Source organism: Toxorhynchites rutilus, chromosome 2 (assembly GCF_029784135.1).
Source record: "Toxorhynchites rutilus septentrionalis strain SRP chromosome 2, ASM2978413v1, whole genome shotgun sequence".
NCBI lineage: Eukaryota > Metazoa > Arthropoda > Insecta > Diptera > Culicidae > Toxorhynchites > Toxorhynchites rutilus.
The window spans coordinates 50589945-50604392 of record NC_073745.1 but is presented as its reverse complement, the minus strand read 5'-3'; the positions used below and the strand labels follow the sequence as shown (position 1 = coordinate 50604392).

At 39.7% G+C, this 14448-nt stretch overlaps 1 protein-coding gene across 6 annotated transcripts in view; it reads left to right on the top strand.

Annotated features, from left to right (window-relative positions):
* Positions 1-726: 726 nt before the first annotated feature.
* The window catches only part of LOC129767180 (transcription factor collier), a 124168-nt gene continuing 110446 nt past the window's right edge, over positions 727-14448 (top strand). For 5 of the 6 annotated variants that reach the window (XM_055767809.1, XM_055767807.1, XM_055767808.1 and 2 more), the window contains exon 1: positions 990-1879. In XM_055767809.1, coding sequence (XP_055623784.1) covers positions 1755-1879 — 125 coding nt within the window. In that variant the 5' untranslated portion in view covers positions 990-1754. The other variant, XM_055767806.1, reaches the window with a different exon arrangement.

Sequence of the window (14448 nt, the reverse complement as noted above, 5' to 3'; positions counted from 1 at the left end):
GAACCTCTGACCGTTGTTGGTGGAGTTTGTCACATGAGAGGAGAAGAAAACGCAACAAGTCCCAACGCACCCACACACATACACTTGCGTATGTTTTTTAGAACAGGGCATTGGCGAAACCAGTAAGGGGTGGAGTGAGTCGGAGCGCGCGAGCTAACGCGTGAGCAAGAGAGCAACAGTGCGGCCGACAGGTTTTCCCCTCGCTTCACGCTTGCGCTGTTTGGAAGCATACAAAGAGAGTGTGAGCGTGTGTGTGCTCGCTGGTTAAGGGGTGGAGTCATGGATTGGATAATGTTTTGGGTTTTAGTGCATCGAAACTTTATACGTTGGTTAGATTTTCTTAGGTCAATAGGTTTCATCGGTTTGGTTTTGAAGTGATGTGGCACTAATTGAGATTACAGGAAGCGGAATTGACAGTTCCTGGGGGAGAAATTGACACGTAACCTGATGGTTGTACTAAAAAGTTGGATCTACTTTACCGATGTTGTGGCCTGCACGCACGTGGTGCAACAGAAGAGAGTAGGAGAGCGAGTTGAGTGAGAGCACGTGACAAGGCGGAGCCTATTGGGACTGAGAAGATTTGACTCCGGAGATATCCTTTTCATACTGCTGGGAGTTCGCGCACAGGGAATTAGTACAGTGGCAGCGTAACAAGGCAGAAGCTAGAGCGAGAAGATTAGCGGGAAACTCAAAGGGATTGTAAATCTGACCTGTGCTCTCTCCGGCCATGTATCCGGTGTGTATACGCACCAACACTGCTGTAAACCCCATGTTTCGCTCAGCAGGGACTCACGTGTGTGCCAGTGCGAATGAGTGGGTCGGTCGTATGATGCGGTCTCAGTCTGGCGCGCGGGTTGAAGTAGATGGATGGATAGAAAAACTCAAAAGTTAACGTCAACCGGGGCCGGTGCGCCTTTGCTCCGGTGGTGTGACGCTGCTGCTGCTGCTGCTGCTACTGGTACTGGATCTGCTTGCTCTGGGTATGTATGTATGTCAGAGAACAGACATCGCGCGGTCGGTTCGCAGCAACAGCAACGGTAGCAACGGTACCAGTGTAAAACTCCGATCGTAACTTTGCGCTGCTGATTTCAGTTGGGGTTTAGCAGTCACACGGGACGAACGTTTATACTCTCTGGAGATCTACTTTCGGAACAGAAGGAAAACCGTTTTGAGCAAATCGGACACTGGAGACCAACACCTGTGCTTCGGTGAATGGTAGAGTAGGAAGAAAGAGAAAGAGTGTTGTGAGCAAAGTGTGTGGCGACATCTGCCGCATCGTAACAAGTGATTGGTGATTTATGTGGTTTGGAAAATTTGGGTATCCGATCCCTGGCGGCTTTGCAAAGTGTCCATCGCAGATAATTCGGAAGTGACATTCAATGGCACGTGCCAGCTAAGATATTCAAACTGAAGCTGAAGTGACAAGTGGAAAGTGCAATCGCGCGCGTGTTTGTGTGTTCGTGTGCGGAGATCTTGATAACTATTTGCGGACGCCCAAGTGACCCAAGTTTCGGAAGCTCGCGTTCGGCGTTACTGTGACGGCTTCAGTCAGCGTGCATTCAGGTCCAGAGCCTGACTGGCCTTTCTTCTTCCCCAAAGCGAGCACAATAGTCGCCACGGTGTACGACAACGGACTCAAGCTGCGTTCGGACGAGACCGTGCCGGGCTTCAGCTCGGCATCGCCCTGGCCAACGCTAGAGCTAGAATGGGGCCGCAAGTTGTACCCATCATCGGTTCCCCGTGGAGCCGGTGGCATGATGTTCGGTCTTCCGCCAACCGGGGCGGATATGAATCAACCCCGTGGTCCAATGACCTCCCTCAAAGAGGAACCTCTGGGAGCCCGCGCCTGGATGCAACCGGCCGTCGTCGATCAGGCAAAGTAAACACATACCCCAAAAGTTCGCTAACATATATTTTTTTTTTCGATTTTTTGTTTCTATCCTGATAATTTGCCAAAAATTAACCCCAACACACAATAGGGCTCCGTAACCACACTATCAACTTTAATTGTGCCCAGAATTTACGACCGTAACCATAAATTTTCCCGCACACCGCGCGAACACTACGCGGAATGGCAGCGCGCGTATCGATTCCGTGTCCAAAGTGTCGTTCCCTGCTATCAACACGGCCATAATTAAAAGCACCAAAGATGCCGGCCAGCGATAACGTAGCAGCACCGCAGGTTCCGCTGGGCTGTTGTCACGGCCAGCACGCCTGGTTATCACGGGGATGCTGTTAAGCACTGGCGTGCGCGCCATATTTTATCCTTTCAACACGGATGATTCTCCTAACACTCTCTAAAACCGTCGTGGCGCGGCGGTGATAAGCGCGTGATAGTTATGCGAAATATTTTCTACGGCTGTAAACTGTTTTTTTTTTTTTTTTGGTGCTATTTCTCGTTTGTTTAGCCGCAACAGCACTCAGGTGACAAATTTTAGATACAGAGATACATCCTGCGTGCGTCCGGTGATTACGGCCGGAAGGGATATACAAAAAAAATCTTCTATCATTTTTCAATGACGATAATGGCGATGGCGATGACGATTATCGCAAACGGCGCCTGAAAGTTAGACCCCATGCGATACAGGAGTGTTTTTCCCTCGGTTCGGTTTTGTTTACTTCGGATGCTGGGTGTTGTTTTTTTTTCTCGCTTCCCCAAAAGTGTGGATCATAAAAGCGATAAAATGCTGCCTGATAGCGGGTGTAAATGTAGTAGCAATGATTTGCGACTGTGGGGTGGTTGGTTGAGATGAGAGGAACTGCGAGATTCGAAGCTAGTCGTGTATTTTTATATTCGAAGACTGTGTTCCTGCTTTCGAATCTAGTGAAGGATATGGGCGGAACTACTCGAAGTAGGTGGTATGTTCAAGGGTGCTGTTTCGTAGAATGAACCTTCGGTGACGTACGTTGGGAGAAGGTGATGATAAGCGTTTTCGAATTGACTGTATAATCTGAGATGTGAGCTAGAAAATCTGCAGCTCGAAATAATTAATTTTTGGTAGTTAAGTATCTATTGATATATACTCGACAACATACTGAATTGAATCATTTTTACGTGCTTTTGAATGAAAGCTCGATGGATAACGCAGAATATTTAAAATTTATATTATCGTTTTTTTTTAGATGACGCTTGTTATTCAGAAAAATGGTTTATTTTGTGTCAAACTTTTCCTCTGTTTTTTTACAGTGTGTAATATTTTGAAGGAGTATTGCGATTGTTTGACCTAAAGATTTGCATCGAGTAAATCGTTGTCAAAAGATAAAAATATTGTTTTAATCCTTCATTGCGCTAATGCGAATGTACAAAGTGTGCCAATTATGATTCGGAACTGGCAGTGAAAATATCTTGTGAAAATGAACATTATTGTGTATTTAAATACGTGTTTTAGTTTATTTTGAGAAATTGTGTTCAACGCTTCGAATGTTGTCAAAAAATGTTCTTCTGATTCTGGCATGATTTTGGCAGAAGAGAAAAGTCTCGAAACACTTCTTAACGTGAAACCACTGTTTGCTAAGATATAGTTTCTATCCCGGTCAAATGACACACTTTTTATATAAGAAATACTATGTTAAAAATTAAAAGCGAAGCTGCGACATAATGCCTCGAAAATCTATTAGGTAGATAAAAGTTTACAATAAAACAGCAGTATCAGATCAGCATTCTCAAATTAAAATTGTTCCCTGCACTATTTGTCATTTCTACCGACCGATACCGGGCGATTTCTTTAACAAATCAGATTAAATGTTTTTTTTTTCCGAAATTATGAACAAATACACAAATACTAGACAAATGCAAAATACACAATGTTAATCTCATTTTTGTTTGTAAATCGTTTGATTCACATCGTTATCCTTTCGTAATTATGTGGAGTCCGTTGTACCATTAACCCGAAGGAATCACCTTTAAATTTTTCCAATTCCGACAATCGAAATTTATTTTAAATTATTCAGAATATTTGCCACATAATAACATCGTTGTACTTCTATAAACTAAATGTGAGTTGTATAACACAACAGCTATCTGAGCAAAATGAATCTAGAAAACAACAGGGTTATCATATTCATCCTAAATTCCTTCTGGGTAAAATTGCCATGATTTTGAACAATCATTTTAAAACTTCATCTCGCTCTCGTCAAATCTTTTTAAGATAACATTTAGATAACAGTTTCAAGTGACAAACGCATTACAATGAGAAAACAGAAGACTTTAAACATACAGCCAAACCATGAAAAAATGTTTCAGCGAAGGAAAATTTGCTCTGATTTTGCTGAAAACCTCGTATATTTTTTCCATTTCGAAAAAAAATTTTAGACACATTTTTATATTTATTTTTTTTATCTCATCTGTTAATTTTGTTAGGCTCAATTAGCAATTCAGCTGTAACAAAGCCGAATTTGTTCGAGTACATTTTAATCTCACGATAATTTTGTTGTGTATTACACAGTAGCCATTTGGGTGTAAGAGTATTCCTATCTAATCGATACAAATGATCTAAACTTCACTATGTCACCTTTTCTCGGCGTAAGAATATTCCTATTGCTCGAATGTTCACAGTTGGACCATACACAGCGGGACTGTTTATGTGAGGCTTCCATTGTTGTGTTGTTGTGTGTATTATGTGTCTTGTCAGCATATGACAGATATTTAGGCGAACTTTCTATGGTAAATAATGGACCGCACCTCAAATTTCTTTTGGCGAAACATATAAAAAATAGTATTTTTTCTGGTCCTATGTTTCAGAGAAACCCTAACTGTTCATTTAATTATTGAAAAGGCAAGACATTTTGACATAAAATATCTAAACTTCAGAAACTCTTTTTCTTCGTTTCTGATGTATAAATTTTTTTTTTCCTCGACAAACATACTCATTTTAAAAAATATGTTTTTTTAAATAAAAAATGGAAAGTATTTGAATCAACTTTCGTGGAAAATTTTAAACTGCACCCAAAATGTCTACTTTGAGGCGAACACTTCGAAAACTTTGGTTTTTATGGTTTTTGAAAGTGTCAGAGTCCATAGCAGTACTTTTTTTTGTTTTTGGGAATCTGCGATTTTCTTACTTTCTATATCAAAAGTTCAGAAAGGTATGTACTTTTGTATATTGAGATGGAATTTGTTTTTCAGATAATAATAATATGTTGTGTTCAATGAAATTTTATCTCAACATCCGAAATACGTATCCTGAATTCTTGATACGTTATATAAAAAATCTCAGTATCGATAGCCTCAATCCTTATTCATAGAAATGCAGAACTGTTCAAGAAGAAGATTCTAATTTTTCAAGAAGATTCGCGACATTGAAGATTTTAAGCCTCGTGACTTCGTGGTAAAATTACGCATTAAATTGGATATGCAGTATTAGAATGCTACCCATTCCTAGAATGTATAGAACGCACATATTCCAAACTAATTACTAATTTGTTCTGCAATTATTTTTCCTTGAAACATTATTTATCTGAGATGAAAGGTGAGATGAAAGATATCTCTGCAGTTAAAGATCCTGCTTAAATAATTTAAACTATCAAATAATATTCAGCTAAGAACATTTTAGCTAAATAATTAGATTGGATAGGAATACATTTTGAGTCTAGTGAGACTTTGAAAAACTTTGAAAAATCTGTTTTTTCCTAAATTTTTCTGGCCAAAACGCTTTCGTCAATTATATTCCGATACTGATAGTGAAAATAAACCTCAAAACAAGTAATCGTAATATTTATGGATTGCAAAATCCAAACTAGTATTCAAAGTCCAGATTAATTATTTTCCTTAACATCAGTGGGTTTTTTTTAACCTCACTAAAAGCTTGTTTTTAGAACTTCTACAAAAGATACGATAGAAAATTTAATATTAATGGCCAAAAGTTAATAAAACTTGGTGCATAATTAATACCGGTTTCCAAAGCTACGAAACTACGCTTTATTGTGTGATTGTTATTTTTTTCAACATTCAAAGAGCAGGGGGGGGGGTGAATCGAGATTCAATCAAAAATATCTCTACAGTAAAGGTTCCGGCTATTAATTAGAATTCATTGTTCTCCGGCATTTTAAATCCAAGAATCTGTAGTCACACATTTGCGATATTTTTTTTTATTGCACACAGAATTTGAAGAATTTTTTGAAATCTCTTCCCAAAATTAGTTACTGCTTCGTTTATTTCTAGTGCAATTTCTGCATTTGATCTGCTCTATAATCTCATCTGTCTCTCTCATCGTAGCGTTTGAATCTGTCGGAATGAGTGAGAACTTTTCTCGATACTCAGCATGATGTAATGTTCCCTCCAGTTTAATCTAACGTAAAATAATGCGAAAGTCTGCGTTGTATTAACATAAAAAATGAACAAAACCGTTTGTCTCTTTTTTCTTCCTTTCTCTCTGGTGTCCGCTAGCCACCCCAAAAATAGAAACAGATTAATAAGATAAGACAAAATTCCCCATCAAATGCGAACCAGTTTCATCTAAACAAGATTATTGAACGAAGTGTTATGACTTAGTTTATTGCGGCAGATTCATTGCGGCACTAAAAAAACTGTGAAATACAAATAGTATGCTTGAAAAAATTAACGGAGTCAATACAGATGTTCCGAGATAAAATAGTGAAACAGTTTTTTTCTGTTTCATTCGAAGAAAAGGTTATTGAAAAGAAAAAAAATCTTGAATGCCAAGTTTCACCAACTTCGGTTACAAAAAGATGAAATTACTGCCAAAAACAGAAAACCATTTCAGAATTAAAAGCGACGCTTCTGTTGGTAACCTCTTTCTAGGGGACGAAGTTCTAATTGAAGGATGAAAATAAAGGGTGTGTCACATCAAATTGCATCACGGAAAAAACGCTCTAGAAATTTAATTTTTAGGAATTATATCTTCAGCTTTCGCTTATAATCAGATAAGAGTGTATAGATCACGTTGGCCATGCTTCACTGTCAATTTTTTGTAAATTTGGAAAAATGTCGTCGAACGAAAAAGAGCGTCGTGAATTAATCCTGCGCACTCATTTCGAGAATCCGGAGTTGTCACATCGGGACATCGGTAAGATGCTGGGAATCGTCCAATCCACGGTCAGCAGAGTACTAAAACGATACTTCGAGAACCTAACCATCGACCGGAAGGTGAAGAACGGCAAAAATGGATGCTCCGTCAGTGAATAAGATCACAAGCGCGTAGTTAAGCAGTTTAGACTTGATCCGAGAAGTTCGGTCCGGGATGCCCCCAATAAGCTGAATTTGTCAAGTTCATTCGTCCAGCGGACCAAGCAGCGGGAGGGCCTGCGTACATACAAGGTTCAGAAGGCTCCTAACCGCGACGAAAGGCAAAACATTGTGGGGAAGACGCGAGCCCGGAAGCTGTACACCGAAATGCTGACGAAGCCGCATTGCCTGGTAATGGACGACGAAACCTACGTCAAAGCGGACTTTCGTCAGCTGCCGGGCCTGTTGTTCTTCTCCGCAGAGGACAAATTCAGCGTTCCGGAGGAGATTCGCAAACAGAAACTATCCATGTTTGCCAAAAAAGTACATGGTGTGGCAAGCGATCTGCTCTTGCGGATAGCGGAGCGCCCCCTTCGTGATGACCGGCACGGTAAACGGGCAGGTTTACCTTAAGGAGTGCCTACAGAAGCGCTTACTACCACTATTGAAGCAGCACGAGGGCCCGACCATCTTCTGGCCGGATCTCGCTTCGTGCCACTATTCAAAGGACGTGTTGGAGTGGTACGAAGCCAACGGGGTCACCTTCGTGCCAAAGGAAATGAACCCGCCCAACGCACCGGAGCTTCGCCCAATAGAGAAATATTGGGCGATTATGAAACAGGCCCTCCGGAAGAACCCAAAAGTTGTCAAATCGGAGGCGGACTTCAAGAGAAAATGGATTTCTGTTCAAAAAAAACTACAACCTGACGTTGTACAGAACCTTATGGACGGGGTAAAGAGGAAGGTGCGAGCATACGGGCTTGGGCTCGAAGTATGAATAAAAAGAAAATGCCTAAAATTGTTTAATAGTTTTTATTTTAATGTCTAAAATTTTCAAAAGGATCGGTCTACTGGGCGAATTTCTACAGCGTTTTTTCCGTGATGCAATTTGATGTGACACACCCTTTAGACATTTGTTCGGGAAACAAAAAATCTTGTAACTTGTATCATAGATACAAAACATGGAAAACAAAATCAGCCGTCAATTACAATTTCACTCAAAGATAAGGTTGTTCCTTCGAAACCAGTTTTGCACTTGTTCTCGTAGTTTCATTTTTTTTTGTTTGTTCAGCTTAGTGATTGGCCATTTTTTCTCGGTTGTTTCATTCACATGTTTTTTTTTGTAATTCTTTGACTATTAGTGCGATTTTGAGCGTTTAGACTTTTGATCCTTCCCTGTTCGATATAAAAATTTCGAATTTATTTTGCAATACTGTTTCAATCCGATTATCTCGTATTTCACTGTTTCAATCCCCATGATAAGCTGTTAATTTCTGAAGCGAAGATATTTTACAAATGCTATGAAAGGAACATTTTTTGGAAATAAGTCTCCGCGTACATGTTATATCGAATTTGGGGAAGTGTTTGGATAGCAAAAATTCAAGTTTGATTGCTACCCTTCTTCCACTCGTTTCGAATGGCCAAAAATATACAATTTTCTCGACACACCTCCAGAGTGCAAACAGATTTCTCAATACGGAGCTAAGGACAACAAAGTGTCAGCTACTGCTGAAATTTTCAAATCGGTTAAAACTATTTGGTTCAGGAAAAATCAACCGAGCTACTTTTTTTTCACATGGAGGAGTCGCCATATACAAATGGGTCGGTCAAATTTCGTAGTATGGGTGCTCTCTTCCTTCTTCGGTTCGGTATCGCTCAACTGATTTGTGCAAAACTCACATATGCTCAGAAGTTTATTGTATAATTACCCCAAATAAACAATCTTTATCTATTGTGTCAATAGCTTTCGATTTATTCACTTGAATGTGGACCCTAGGGTTTCGACATATTTTGGAGACCTCCCATGTTCCTGTGGCTTCAAATTTACAGACCTTAAACTCAACATAAAGCATTCTACAGAATCTGTCATTACAGACCTTCCCTTATACTCAACATAAAGCCTTCTACAGAATCTGTTGATCATTTATTAAGTAGACCTCAAATTTTGATAGCAATCAAAAATTTATGTTTCTAGGTAAAATAAATGGAAGTGCGGGTAATACCTTGAGTAAGACGAGTACCCTGACTCAAGGCATCGTTTTTACCCCAAATGGACTTGAATTTTTAAACAAAAGTTTTGATCATCTATATGCAACAAAACCACCCACTGTCTCACATAATACACCGCAAACAGACCAAAGATAAATTAGGCACGCAATAAGTATCGAACTTTACAAAATTTCCCGACTGAAACACTTAAATTCCAATAGCGAAATTCTACACAAACTGTTCTCTTGTTTGCTGACCAGTTTCGTTTTGTTATTTGTTTTGACAGCTACATATAAGATAATCAATCATGCCAACAGTATGTACAAAATAAATAACATTCTGCTTTTTCATTGGTTCTCATCTTTTTCAATGAATTTGTTATACTTTATTGTCGTAAAAGCATATCGGAACCAAGATGAAAAAGAAAAAAAAAATAACAGCAGGGTTGTGTCCGAGACACGACCGTATAGTTGACGTAGGATTCCGTTTGGCTATCTGTAGCATGGTGATTTTGGATTTGTTTGAAAAATTAAATCGCATTTTCATAATGATTTGGTGGCTCTAAAAAGAGCCGTTTCGTTTGGTTGTTGGGTATTGTTTGTCCACTCCACCAGTGTTCGGAACGGAACACGGAACACCATGCTATATGCCTCAATGCAAATTTTAATTAGACTAACAGCATCTGTTACGATATGTAGAGCATATGAAGAAGACTTTTTCGAATATTCCTTCACTTTTCCAATTTTTCTCGCCACATGAACTTTTCTTAGGTGGAAATGAACACAACAAAACAACCAGCTTAAATCGGACGATCTGTTCTCGAGCGAAAACACACATTGGTTTTTATTTATGAAAATTTAAATAAATCGTTTCATATTTCAAGTAATTTTAATAAAACCGCTACCATAAATAATTTTACACTTATGCTCATGCTAAATGTTGCACAATGCATGATCGGTCATGGATATGAAATTTCACGAAGCAACCAACATATCACTCATCTTACATGCAATATCTGTCAGGGAATACATTCCGATTGGAACAAAATTTTCCCTTACTTTCATGTATTTGCAATGCCGATTTCTCCAGGCACCTTGGTTTTAAAGTCTGCAGTTTCTTATAATATATAATTTTATTCATTTTCACTGCGATGAATAGTTATGGAGAACCCAAAATGCAAAACTCTCGTAAATCTGTCAGAAAATGACAGTGCAACAACTGTAAGTACAAGAGGAAGCTTGTATCTTCAATTTCGACCAATCAGAACTGGGTATTTCCGTTAGAATAGGGGTTGAGATTTTTAAATTGGTCGATCGTTAGTTTCATGATATATCACATTTTATTCAATCAAAAAATTTAATGGAGTGCCGAAACCGATTGACGCATAAACATCATCAATCAATCATGAGATGACTGAGCAACAAGCGTTTGAAATTGGACAATTTTACAGCATTTCAAAAATAGACTAAATATTTCGACTTCGCAATCTGTTTCTTTAATTTTTATGTTGATCGTATATTAGAATGTAATCAATGAATCAATCTCACCATATCACTGTTCTTGAGCGCAGAGTTCCAGTTTCCATTTTAATGTTTTTCTCAAAGTAATCTTTTTTTAAGATTGCCTTTGTCCCGTTTTTATGAATACGAGTACTAATTTCATCTTCATTTCTTTGATTAAATCTCAAACAGAGATATCCAGGATACTTGTTTTTGAATGCTACAGCAGATTCTTTCCACCACCTTCATTTCATCTTCATTAACTTCAGCTGGTCTTCCAGAACGTGGCACAGGGTAACTTCGATATAACGTACATTTCACTTTCAAAATTGTACGTTGTATCGAATTGAATGATATATCGAAGCATAACAAAGAATTCACAAACATAATATATACATTAATATATACACTATAATACATTATTGTGTTGCTGTTTTACTAAAGTTAATGAATAAATTCAATTAGAAGACGAAGCTAGCCTTTCTCATGATGTTTCCCTTCGTACTGTTGATTGATACTTGATTCTTTTAGTATCCGGTATCACAATACCAGATGTATTTCGGGATTGATTAAAGGTACAAAACATGTTTTAGCATCACAATACAGATAATTTATTGTTCTTTCAGAAAAAAAACATTCGAAAAAAAAAATTTCTTCACAATTTGGAAATGTGTACGTTATATCGAGTGACGTTATATCGAGGGTACGTTATAAGTTTCCCTGTACTTCTATACAAAACGGAATTGCGATCAATATCGATATTGCGAACCAGTTTTTGTGCCTGGCGTTCTGATATTCAGTTCATAAATGCCATACTTTTTGTCGCTGCATGAACGACATTCCTATCTCTCCTGAAGATAAAACAGATAAAATAAAATATGACGAAAATGTTCTTTCGTCCACGTTTGATGAAATTACTAATATCAGATGAAGTTTTTGCAAAAAAATATCATTTCAATGCCAGCTGTCAGAACGAACAATGGCGTTACGATTTAGAATCGCTTTACACCTAATGACTATTTTTTTAATTGATTGCAAATTTCACTGCTTCACACGAGTAAATCTGTCAAACTATTCACTTATCTTTCCATTAAACAGTTCGCTAGACTCACTCACTCAGCATCGGATGAGTCGCTGATTTTCCTGCCACAACATATCCTATCATTCGTTGTTCTTCCACTCAGAAAGTTTTCCTTTTCCGACATCGCTGCACTTCCTTCTTGCCGCCCAAATCTCGTCACCAACAAATTTCTCAAAACGCCGCAGCGAAAGTGAAAAGCAAAACGGTAGCAATTTATCTGACACCGCCAATCTTTTTTTCTTCGTTTCTTCCTCCCTGCGAAGCCTTACACATCCACTGGTGTTGCTTGTTGTTACTTTGTCGCGGCCGAGGAAGGAGCAAAGGGCCGAATAAATTTCCCCCCGGCTCAGGACCGTTTTCGGAGCCTTTTCGGAAGCACCGCAACGCGTTTTATGAGTACCGCTCCGACAACATCAACAACAACAATAACAACGATGACGACGACGACGGCGATGAAGAAAAGGGTTAAACGGTTCAAATCGGCTGGTAATCTTGACACCTTTCCCCGAGCTTTGCTTTTGGAGATTGCGGAAGGAAAGCCTTTTACAACTGGCTGTCGTTTCTCGTTGTTTGCCTATCGTTTGATCTCGAGCGAACATTTTCATTTGTGTTAATTTTACGTAATTTTACTGCAACGCGTAGTTAACAGGTTTGGTTTGGGTTTTTGAGAGTATTGTACGGAACTGATCCGGATTTGCTTCTGTCCCAATTTCGGTTTATCCCGAAACACAGAGCAAAACGAAACCTTCCGGTGTGGGTGCGGTGTGCCAGTCAATACTTGTTTGCTGTCACTCGACTACACTCGGAATGTCGCTCAAACGGCTCCCCCACAATACAGGGATAGACAGGCTAATTAATACCTAATTAGTGCCGTAATGAATTGACGATTTTGGTAACGCCACGAAGGGCTGTTCGGATGCGTGTGGTGAGCCTTACGGTTTTGTTTCGCTTCGTTCGATTCTTCTGCCGCCAAGGTAAGGCACAAAGTCCTGGTACGCGTGTGGACATATAATCATAATTAAGGATTGCCACCACCCCCCCCCCCCCCCCCGATTCCGGTCCTTTCAGGTGGTTTTCGGTACACAATCGAATGACAAGGGCTTGGTGGGGAATCTTCGCCCAATGTCGGTCACAAATTCGACGAAAATCGTCTCGACAGGTTTAATGACGGTTTTTGTGGTGTGACAAACTGTTGACTGTATCAGACTGTCCGATCGGGATGGGCTGATAAGCTCCAATGATCCGGTGGGTTTTTGGTTTCCCGGTATACGATTCCAATCTAAACCTTGCAGATGAACCAGCTGTCTCACTCAATGGGACTATCTCTTTCCAGAGCACTAGAGTTCGATTGATTTTCAAGCCTCATTAACTCCTCCCCCATTGAGCTTTCACTACGAACCACGAGATGTTCTCCCACATCATGAAGCACCCGAACGGGAGTTGCAGAATCTACCTTCTGCTTCCCATGTGTGTATGTGCAGGTTCGCAATCAACACTTCTCCCGTGCAATTTATGTTTGCTTACCGGCTGACCACCAACAAAACCACAATCGACAACCCGACAAGCCGGAGGTCAGTTTTATGAACATTAATTGAATTGAATTTTAACCACATAATCATGGAGCTTTCGTTTTGCTGCTCGCTTCCATGAACCAGCAGTGGCGAAATGTTAATCGTTCCGATATCGGCTCCGTATATGCGTCATCATTAGCTCTTCCTGTGTGTGTGTGTGTGTGTGTGTTCTTTCAAGCGCTCTGATGTGGGAGTACTTGTGTTGAATTACGACCGACTGAGGATGGAAGGAGAGCACCGAGAACGAACATTCAACCAACAAATAGGATAATCATTATCATCAACGGCTCATCATCATCTCTCCGGGTCTGTCATACATATTCATATCCCCGGACAGGTAGGACACAGACTCTTGGAATGGGAAGCGGCACAGAAACAGAGTGCGTTTGGGAGTGTTCGCTGAAAAAGAGCAGTCGATAATGCTATCACTCAGAATGGTTTTGCATTTAACATTCAGTGTGCCATTTGGTGAATGGTTTGTAGCGTAGCAAAATGCTTCGTTGTGGTAATTAAGGTTAGCGATTTCAAGGATTTTGAATTATAAGGAAGCTATTTTTTATCGCAGAAGACTGTCTTTGAGTTTTCTTTGATCGATGCCAAATTTGTTTTCAAAATCATTGCTTCTGAATCCTATTAATCATTTTTCAATCATACTTACCAATGAAGTATATTGTTTATGAGTTTCGATAAGCAATATCAGTTTCACTGTTTTCCGCTACTCTTCACAAACCGAACCGAACCGAACCGAACGAAGGCCAGGTTGACTAACCAAACCGGTGAAGATATCACCTGAAGAAGCCATGACCAGGAAAGAACTGGGTCAGATGCAAGTGTATGTACCTCTTCATGCTTTCTATCCGTCCATTTGGAGAAATTACGTTCCAGAACGAAGGTCCGAGAATCCTTGTGCCGATGCTAAATGCCCCTCAATAGTTTTCCAGGGACCTTCTTCCGGTGTAAAAACTCAACGATAACCCCAGTTGGTGATATTGAAAGTGTTCTTAACGTCGCGCGATATCAATCTCCTCTCCGATTTGGTCTGTATCATTGCTCAGCTCAGTTTAATGGCATCCACAATAGGCTTTCCCTTCCGGAACCCGAACTGAATTAGTGATAACCCTGTTT